The 9,102-nt window shown below is 41.8% G+C and overlaps 1 protein-coding gene across 1 annotated transcript; it reads left to right on the top strand.

Annotated features, from left to right (window-relative positions):
• The first annotated feature begins 1,307 nt into the window (after positions 1–1,307).
• sash3 (SAM and SH3 domain containing 3) lies at positions 1,308–8,619 on the top strand. The gene is made up of 8 exons (XM_035162304.1): positions 1,308–1,513; positions 3,066–3,161; positions 4,686–4,820; positions 5,735–5,867; positions 5,985–6,142; positions 6,526–6,738; positions 6,829–6,973; positions 7,667–8,619. The coding sequence occupies exons 1-8, from the start codon at positions 1,454–1,456 to the stop codon at positions 8,197–8,199; spliced, it is 1,473 nt and encodes a 490-aa protein (XP_035018195.1). The 5' UTR covers positions 1,308–1,453; the 3' UTR covers positions 8,200–8,619.
• Positions 8,620–9,102: the final 483 nt, after the last annotated feature.

Here is a 9,102-nt window from a genome sequence, read left to right as displayed (position 1 = left end):
ACAGAGAAGTGTCCTCGGTTAATAATTCTTTAACACCAGTGACATGACTTGAACTTTAACTGATGGAAGTCTACATCTCAGCTATGATTTAAGAAACGAAAGCTAAAATGTCACGATGAGTACTTTTACATTATTAATATAATGTAATGTAGAGTAATGGAGTATTTTTACAGTGAAGTATTGATACTTTTACATGAGTGGAGGATCTAAATACGTCTCCACCGCTGCCTCTTGGTTTCAGGTCTTCTCACGTTTTGTTTATGGTTTTCACGGCTTCGTGATCTGCAGACACATCAGACTCGGTTGCCTCTCAAATAACAGGAAATTGAAATAGGGCATCTTCTTCTCACGTGGTTTACTACCCTACCAAAATAACAAGCATTGGACTTCCCTCTCTCTTTTAGTGTAGATACAAAAGCACAGACATTTCTATTATGTACTCAACCATTAGTGTTTGTAGAGTCTGCATGTGTTAGACCTCACAACTTATTTGGGTCTGAAACCGTTCCGTGTCTACACATCCTCTCTGATGTTATGGCCTCTTGAAGCTGCACCTGCAGACCTGTTACAGTTCAGTTTCTAAATGTGTCGTCTCTGGAGGTCTTTCACTTCCACTCTTCAGCTATGCACCCCCGTCTCACTTTATGGCTCCATGTCAGCAGACTGAGGATACTGAGGATCATTAACTTATCTCAGCTTCATGCAGCTGAAAACGTCACCTCCGCGCTGGTGTGTTTGTTTGTTTATTCCTTTCTTTCTTTCTTTCTCAGCGGGATTATGCTAAAAAAAAATGACGGAACTGATTTCCATGAAACTAGATCAGGCCAAGACAGAAACCATTTATTTTTGTCACGCATCCGGAAAAAAGGTTCAGATCCAGGAAAATGTTTCCATTGTCACCTCTCACCATTGAAATCGGGGAAATCTAGTGAACTGATGTCGATGAGTGTGTGGTGTGGAGTTAGCAGATGTTTGAGCTCTAGTTCCGTTTTAGTTCCAGCTGAGGGACACTGCAGCATGAGGTTTGTCATCCATGATCCTTTGGAGCTTTTATCTGACTGGACGTGTTTAATATGACCAATCAGAGTCTGATTATTCACAATATGAAGAACCAGTGTTGTTCACTTTCTTTTTGACCATCAGAAGTGACACGTTTACTGTCACTTCAGGTTTGAGCCACAGTGAACTTCAGTTTCTTGCACATGAGCCTGAAAACTACATGTAACAAACCCGATGGCCTGGGTGTGTAAACCTGAGCGACACAAGGGTTTGCCTCTTCAGTTCTCTGTGTGAACATGTGACTTCCTCTCAGCTTGTGCACTTCACTCGGCTGCAGCTTCCTCTGAGTGTTTTCAATCTCTTGGCACAGCGACACAAACTCTGAGCGATTAACACCGGTGTAGATTTCCCTCTCAACAGTTTGTCCTGACAGACCTGACGAGCACGGAGCAAGATGTTGAGGCGAAAGCCTTCAAACGTCTCAGAGAAGGAGCAGGTGCCGCAGAAGAAGAAGGTGAGATGAGTGTTTCATCACTTTTTTCTTTTAAACTTGAGGAAGAGAAGTTTTACAGGTTTTTATAAATGTAAATATCTGTGATTATGTAGAGGGGCTTGTCACAGATCAGGATGTCACCTCAAGACAAACACGCTCACAAAGCTCTGGATGATCTTTTGTCTAAAACTGAGGATTTTCATGTGCAGTTTAACAAACCTCCACTTATCCTTTGTGCTCTTTTGGTTCCTGTATTCTGGAGGATGAATCATTGCTGCAGATGTAGTTTGAGTCAGAAAAGGCTTTGTGGCTTCTGCTGCCAGCATGAGGCCTATCCTCCTACGCCCGACACCGGCACCTTTAGTTTCCATCCACATCTCCTCTGGTTTGATTCACACCTCCTCATTACACATCTCACCAGCTTTGTTCTCTGCTGTCGTCTCCAAATGTAGTTGTCAGAAATAAAAATGTAAGCTGGAGGATGTCAGCGTTTCATTATTTATCTTCAAGCTTTATTAAGGGAGGCAGAAAAAAAAAAAATTTTACCAAACCTTCTGCTTCCTATGAGATGTTATTTGCACCGGTGGTTTGATTCTTCAGGTGAGCCACAGACAGACCATCAGCCACCAGCTCTGCCTGGATGTGTGCAATGATTGGCTGTTGGCAGCTGCTGGAACTTTGCCCGTTTCCTGTGGTTTCAGAATCAAGAATCAACAACGATGATAACAAGCACAGAGACGTGTAGAAAGTTTTTTAACAATTTACACCTGAGCTGCAAGAAACTATTTAAACATGTGAAAAAGATGCATTTAACTTCAATGTATATACATGAGACAGAAGACTGGAGCTGAAAGGATGAGTTGGATTGGTTTGGGTTTATTTGTGAGCAGGATTATAGAGAAACTACTTAGCTGATCCAGGATCCAGGATTTAACTTGAACTAGAACTAGTTCATTGTTTGATTTCTTATTAACTAGTAGCTATTTTCATTATGAGTTAATAGTTTGTCATTTTTTATGTTGATGAATCAAGAAAACAATCTGTAGATTTATCGATAATGAAAATAATAATTACTCAGAGCCTTATATCAAACTTACGAACTCAGAAAAGAGGATTTCATATTCTAATCTGTCCCTTTTTCCAATTCAGACTACAAACATGTTTCTGTCTCATGAAAACAAACTCACATGTCACCAAACATCATTTATTTGTGTGTTCCACTAAACTGCTCAGCTAAACTTAGAAACATGTTTCAGATGCAGCTACACGCAGGATTCAGGAGTGTTTCTGTGATAACCGGTTTAGAAGAAACAGGCAGTTGCTTGTTCTGAGAAATCAACAGATTCAGTCTGTTCACACGTCCGAGGAGATAAGGACGAGTTTCATGTTGCAGCCAACAACCAACTGATGTGACACTTTTCCTGGTGACGGCCCCGAGGCTTTTTCACCGTCGACTGTTTGAGATCCAAAATGTTCTATCTTGTACCTCCTTGTGACACATTCGCCCTGTTATGCTACTCTGAGCTGTTGTCATTAGGATTTCCAGTAAATGCAGTTTCCTGTGTGTTTACAGCTCACCCTGCAGAGGTCGAGCAGCTTCAAGGACTTCATGAAGCACAGACCCACCTCTCCTGTTGTGTCAGAGAAGGAGTTCACACTGGAGGAGAATGTAAGCTGGACGTATTTATCCTCTTCGACAGACTCATAAAAACACACAAAATCACAATCAGTCACAGGACGGAACTTGTTCTTTACAGTAGAAGTTTATTCCTTATAAACTTTGTGTTTTAAGTTCCTGTACGAAAAATAGTTAATGTCAGTGTCCCTCATTCGCCCTGAATCAACTCTGCATTCAGAAGAATTGGAGTTGCACACAGGCCGAGCAGGAACAGCTTCCTGATTTAACGCCCCGCTGCACATGTGTGTTCAAACGTTTTTTTTAATCTATCTTGATAACTTCCCGGTAACGTTCTGTGCGTTGTGAGTGGAAGTTGACAGACAAATGAGAGAAGAAGTGCAGAAGAGGAGAGGAAGTAAGAAGGAGAAGTGTTGCACAGGGGCCAGATGACAGCAGCGGGCAGACAGGATGTCCTGCAGCGCTAGTTAGTCGAGCATAGAGCCTCTGAGTCAGACAGACAGAAGCTGTGAGTGTGTGTGTGTGTGATTGTGTGTGTGTGTGTGTGTGTGTGTGTGTGTGTGTGTGTGTGTGTGTCATTGTAGCTTCTGCATGTTGAAAATAAACATCATCTCCCTCCACTCCAAAAAATGCTCTTTCTGTGTATTTCCATTACATACTAAATGTTCATGTAACAGTTTTACATGGGTCACATTTAATGAAGTGTTTTCTATGTTAAGTTACTGAGAATAAATCAAATAAATCAAATAATTTGATAAAATAAAGTTAAACTTATACACAAATATGAACATTGAAACACACGATTATGTTTATATTTAATAAATAAACATGGACATTGAATCTGTAATTGAAAAACACAAAGTCGCTGTTTCAGGCATCATTTTTACTTCATCAAGAAAACTTGAGATTCTTCAAGTTCACAAAAAGCTTGAAAACGTCGGTTTTGACGAAATTATTTCAGATCAGATTTCTGAATTAGAACCACAGAAGAAAACAGCTTTGGTAAATTCCCCTCCAGCTGTTGTGTGTCTCTGATGTTTCTTTAGTAGAAGCTGACGTCGAATTCAGCCGACACTAACTCACTTCCTGAGTTTATGTTCTAACAGCATTTCTATTGTATTTCCCTTTTGACCTTTGACCAAAACATTTTCTAGACTTCAACTACCTCATAGCAATATTCAAAACGTCATTAGCTTCCATTAAGGAGCTCGGGGCCCTGCACCCTGCAGCCAGAGTTATGTCAGGTAGCGTTCTCAGAAACTGTGCGGCCACAAAGGCGTGCAGATGTGTGTATTTGTGTGTCTGTGTGTGTGTGTTGTGCATTTGTAAATGTGGCTGTGTGGGATTCAGCAGTTTGTTTATGCAAACCTCACGACCACAAAGGTTTTCTAGTGTGAGAAGTGACAGCGAGGCCACTGTGAGCCACCGAGACTGAGTTTATGTCAGTGACACAGTTTTCTTTTTAAATACTCACGAACTTTACTTCAAAAAAACTGAACCCGTCTGTATTTGTCAACAAGCTATTCAAATACTTTTTCTTCTGTATTCTCCTCCCAGGTCACAGAGGCTGTTCCACCAGAGGAAGCCGGGAAAAGTGGCAGCAAACTGGGGAACAAATGGCGAAAAGTCATCTCACGCACGATGACCCGCAAGACGTCCAAGATGGTGCAGAAGGCTCTGGCTGAGGAGGGGGTGAAGACATTTAATATTTACCTGAATGACATATAAATATAAAATATAAATACTAAAACACTCGAATAGTGATGTTGTTCTTACAGGAAGATCAAACTTGTCTCCATCTAGTGGACAAGAGCTTGATTCAAAAGGCAGGAAACTCCCTTTGTTTGATTCTCTGCAGCAGGAAATGTACATTTACTCTAAAACTCTAGTACTAGTACAACATGTAGCCACTTACATGAGTATTTCCATTTTCATGACACTTTATACTTTTACTCCTCTACAATTATTTGACGGCTTCATTTAACAGTTACTTTACCAAGATTTATCATGTGATAATGAGAACATACGGAATAACTTATCTCCACCAACTGTTATGTGACTTACACATTAAAGAATCAACAACTCTTCTAATAAATAATGTGGTTGTAGTATAATCACACACAGGGATATTTTCTGTATTGATAATTTTTCTTTTGATACTTAAAGATCCTTTTTGAATTTTTGATAACAGTACTGTGATTTTACATAAGTGTCATTTTCAGTGCGTTACTTTTACTTAGATATTGAACCTGAATTATTCCTGCTGACTCGCTCGTTCTGCACTTCCTCAGTACTGACAGAATTCATTAAGCTAGTTTTAGATTGTTGCTCCCATTCACCACTGACCGGATAGAGAGAATTTAAATACAGACAAAAAAACTGATATTTTATATAAAAAGAAAGGAAGCTTTGTTATGAAGGATTTAGTATTTTCTTTTATCAACAATTCATCAGCAATAAACTGATAAGTTTATTTTCTTCATTTAATTATTTTTTTGTTATTACATTATATCTGAGTGTGCTGTTGTTTTTCCCGCTGTGATAAACTTCCACTGACTGAACTGAGGGTGAATCAAAAAAACTTCTGACCCTCTCTGTGTCTCCAGGGGGAGATCGGAGAGGAGACGTCTCCCATCTCTGATTGGCTTCCAAATCTGAGCGCAGGACAGAGGACGTCTGTTTGCTCCTCGGGCTCAGAGGACACCCTGCCCAGTCCCATCTCCCGCCAGCTCTCAGGCAGTGAGTGAACATCTGTATCCCTGTAAACCAGAGCTCCCTTCTCTATACATTCATGTACAGAAATCTGTGGGTTTGACAAGCCCTGTTGTAAACCGTGTTTTTGTCTGTCCTGGTCAGGTAGTGACAGACAGAGCCTGGACAGTGGATACTGTCAGAGGGACAGCATGAGGCTGGAGGAGAGCGGCCTCTCTTACACTGGACCATTCTGTGGTCGAGCTGTGGTTCACACTGACTTCACCCCCAGCCCCTACGACATGGAGTCACTGAAACTCCAGGTGAGGCTCAGGGGAAGCTCCTCGTCTTCCTCAGCTCTGATTGGTCCCTCGGCCCTGTGATGTTTCCCTGTGATCTTGTAAACCAAGTGAGACAAGAAGGGACATTGTGATTCATATTTAACTGGTATTAAAATATTTGGAGTTAGTCATCCAGTCTTCTGCTTTTCTAAGTTTCTTTGTGACTTGTTTCCGAGCATGTGATCGTAACAGTATTTTGAGTTTGTAAACAGTAACTGGACAGATGATGGTTCAGGTTTTTAACCAAAAAAAAACATGATTCGCTAAAGGATTGTTGCTCTTGTGTTCTTTTAGTCCGTCCTTTCATCTGTGTCCTTATATCTCCTGATCTGAGCTGAGATGTTCATGCATCATGTCTCTTACAGAAAGGAGACATCATGTACATCATCGAGAAGCCCCCTGTAGGGACTTGGACCGGGAAGCTCAACAACAAGGTGGGCTCCTTCAAGTTCATCTACGTCAACCTCCTGCCTGACGAGAGCCCCCCAGTCAGGAGGAGACGCTGCGGCAGCAAAGGCCAACGAGTCAAGTCCAAACCCAAAACCCTGGAGGAGGTGCTGGACAGCATCGGCCTGACGGTACGAGACACCGACTGATAACAGAGAGTGAAGAACTGACAGAACCTGTTTGTGTGTCTCAGTCTAACACTTTAAGTGTTTCTCTCACAGGAGCTGAGTTCTTTACTGTCCATGCACGGGTTCCAGAGTCTGGAGGACTTTGCAGGACTGAAGGAGTCTCACCTGAATGAGCTGAACCTCACTGATCCAGAGCAGCGCTCCAAGATCCTGAGCGCCAGCGAACTGCTCAGAGACTGTAGGTTCACACCATAAACACACTGTGAAGCTGCAGGGAAACAATAACAAAATATCTAATATCATTCAATCAAATCTTGAGAAAACATCCCTATGAAAGTCAGTGAGACACTAATGGTCTCAGTACAGATTTCAATCACATTCTGTCTGTGTAAAAATGTGTTTCTGGGGAATTTATGATGCTACCATCAAATTGTTCTGCCTCAGCTACATTATTAGATGAGCTACATCATTTCATGGCTCAGTTGTGCAGCATTAAACTCAAAGTTCACAGTTCGGTCGCTTGTGAGAAATTCTACTCGGTCCTAATATCTCGGCTCGTTTCTCGTCCAAATCATTAAACATGATTCTAACACTTTCTCCTGCAGCAACAGATACAGTGTTTTAAACACAGCTCGTGGTTTTCAGTGCTCTGTCGTGTCAAGACTATCTCTGCACCTATTCCATCAGTACAGGGACTGGCCCCCAGGGGGCAGCTGACATGGATTTATTACTCTTCAAGACACATCACCAGTTTTAAATGTGATGATATGACAATTTCACAACCGCTGCCCCCAAGTGGCCAAACAGTCTGTTACCGCAGCTTTAAAGTTTCTCTGACCAGGATTAAAAGGCCTGTTGGAGTCCAGCATTATTACAAAGGGATTACATTGAGACACTCTGTATTAAACATGTTTGTCTTTGTCCCATGTAGCTGAGGACGAGTCGGAGCCAGAGGAGGAGAAGAACAGATCTGCAGAGGAGGAGGAGAACAGATCTGCAGAGGAGGAGGAGAACAGATCTGCAGAGGAGGCCAAGGAGCCGAGGGACTCGGGCTGTTTCGAGAGCTCGGAGAACCTGGAGAGTGGACGTGGGGAGGTGAAGAGGGAGGAGGAGCTGCAGAATGGACGTGAAGAGGTGAAGAAGGAGGAGGAGCTGCAGAGTGAAGCATCGGAGGAGCAGACCGATGAAGGAGCAGAGAAACACGAGCAGGAGGAAGAGGAAGAGGAGAAACAGACAGAGCGGCTGGAGGAGGTTCAGGAGCAGCTAGAGGAGGTTCAGGAGCAGCTAGAGGAGGTTCAGGAGCATCCGGAGGAGGTTCAGGAGCAGCTTGAGGAGGTTCAGGAGCAGCTGGAGGGGGTTCCGGAGCATCCGGAGGAGGGTCAGGAGCAGCTGGTGGAGGTTCAGGAGCAGCTGGAGGAGGCTCAGGAGCAGCTGGAGGAGCTGACCCTGGATAAAGGACGTTGAGACGAAATGGAAAAATACACCGACTGGTTTTATTCCTGCTTCTCTGAGACTCTGATGGAGATTTAACAACTTGACTGTAACAGAGTTGACGGATGAGAGCAACTTGATGATGAAGATTGAAATACTCTGTTCTCCTCAGTTTGATGTTGAGTAAACTGTAATTTGTCTTTTTGTTATCGTTGTGATATATTGTGTGAAGTTTCTGTTTATAATGGTACAAATCCACCGTTTCTCTTCTCTTCTCTTCACTATGTCCTTGTCTCATGTTTTCATACAGTGACTGTAAATGTAATGAATGTAAAATATTTTCTGTTTAACGTGAGAGTTCAGTTTAAGTTTGATCAGAGACTTTGCAGTGATTTTCTCTGACGTTTCTAAAGATGCTGTAAATAGAATTTGAATAAAACATAATTAAAATGATGTCTGTGTCGTTCTTGTTGCTACTTTTTGATGTTTTATCATCTCAGGCATAAAAACACAATTAAACCAATTGAATTACGTATTATCTACACGATGACTCATTAAATAACAATAGGTGTTTTATCTAAATCTTAACTCAAGGTCCTTTCATCATCATCATCATCATCATCATCAGCACTTATGAAGTTCAAGATGGGCTCGAAAGCTCTGGAAAAATCCAGGAAACAAATCCTGAGTCAAGATTATTTTGTCAAGCTACTATTTACAAAGTTTAGGAATAAAGTTTATTTTGTATTATACTTATTATAATTTACTTTACAGTATGTGTGGTCACAATCAGGAGTGTCTGTATATTTTATCTGTTCAGTTATATTTGCTGCTCTAAAGGCCCAGCGCTCAGGAGTTAGAGAACTATTGGCAGATATCATTGTGTTTCCATGACCTTAGAATGAGTCTTTATCTACACCAGGAGCAGGACCTCCT

This window comes from Hippoglossus stenolepis, chromosome 7, assembly GCF_022539355.2.
Source record: "Hippoglossus stenolepis isolate QCI-W04-F060 chromosome 7, HSTE1.2, whole genome shotgun sequence".
Lineage (NCBI taxonomy): Eukaryota > Metazoa > Chordata > Actinopteri > Pleuronectiformes > Pleuronectidae > Hippoglossus > Hippoglossus stenolepis.
The sequence above is the reverse complement of the archived record's forward strand: the minus strand, read 5'-3'. Positions and strand labels throughout refer to the sequence as shown.

What these genes read in the sequence shown, in the direction of transcription:
- sash3 (XM_035162304.1), top strand. Translation starts at nt 1,454, where the DNA reads ATGTTGAGGCGAAAGCCTTCAAACGTCTCAGAGAAGGAGCAGGTGCCG. An exon ending in AGGTGCCGCAGAAGAAGAAG is followed by an intron (nt 1,514 to 3,065) that starts GTGAGATGAGTG and finishes GTGTGTTTACAG; the next exon opens with CTCACCCTGCAGAGGTCGAG. An exon ending in AGGCTCTGGCTGAGGAGGGG is followed by an intron (nt 4,821 to 5,734) that starts GTGAAGACATTT and finishes CTGTGTCTCCAG; the next exon opens with GGGGAGATCGGAGAGGAGAC.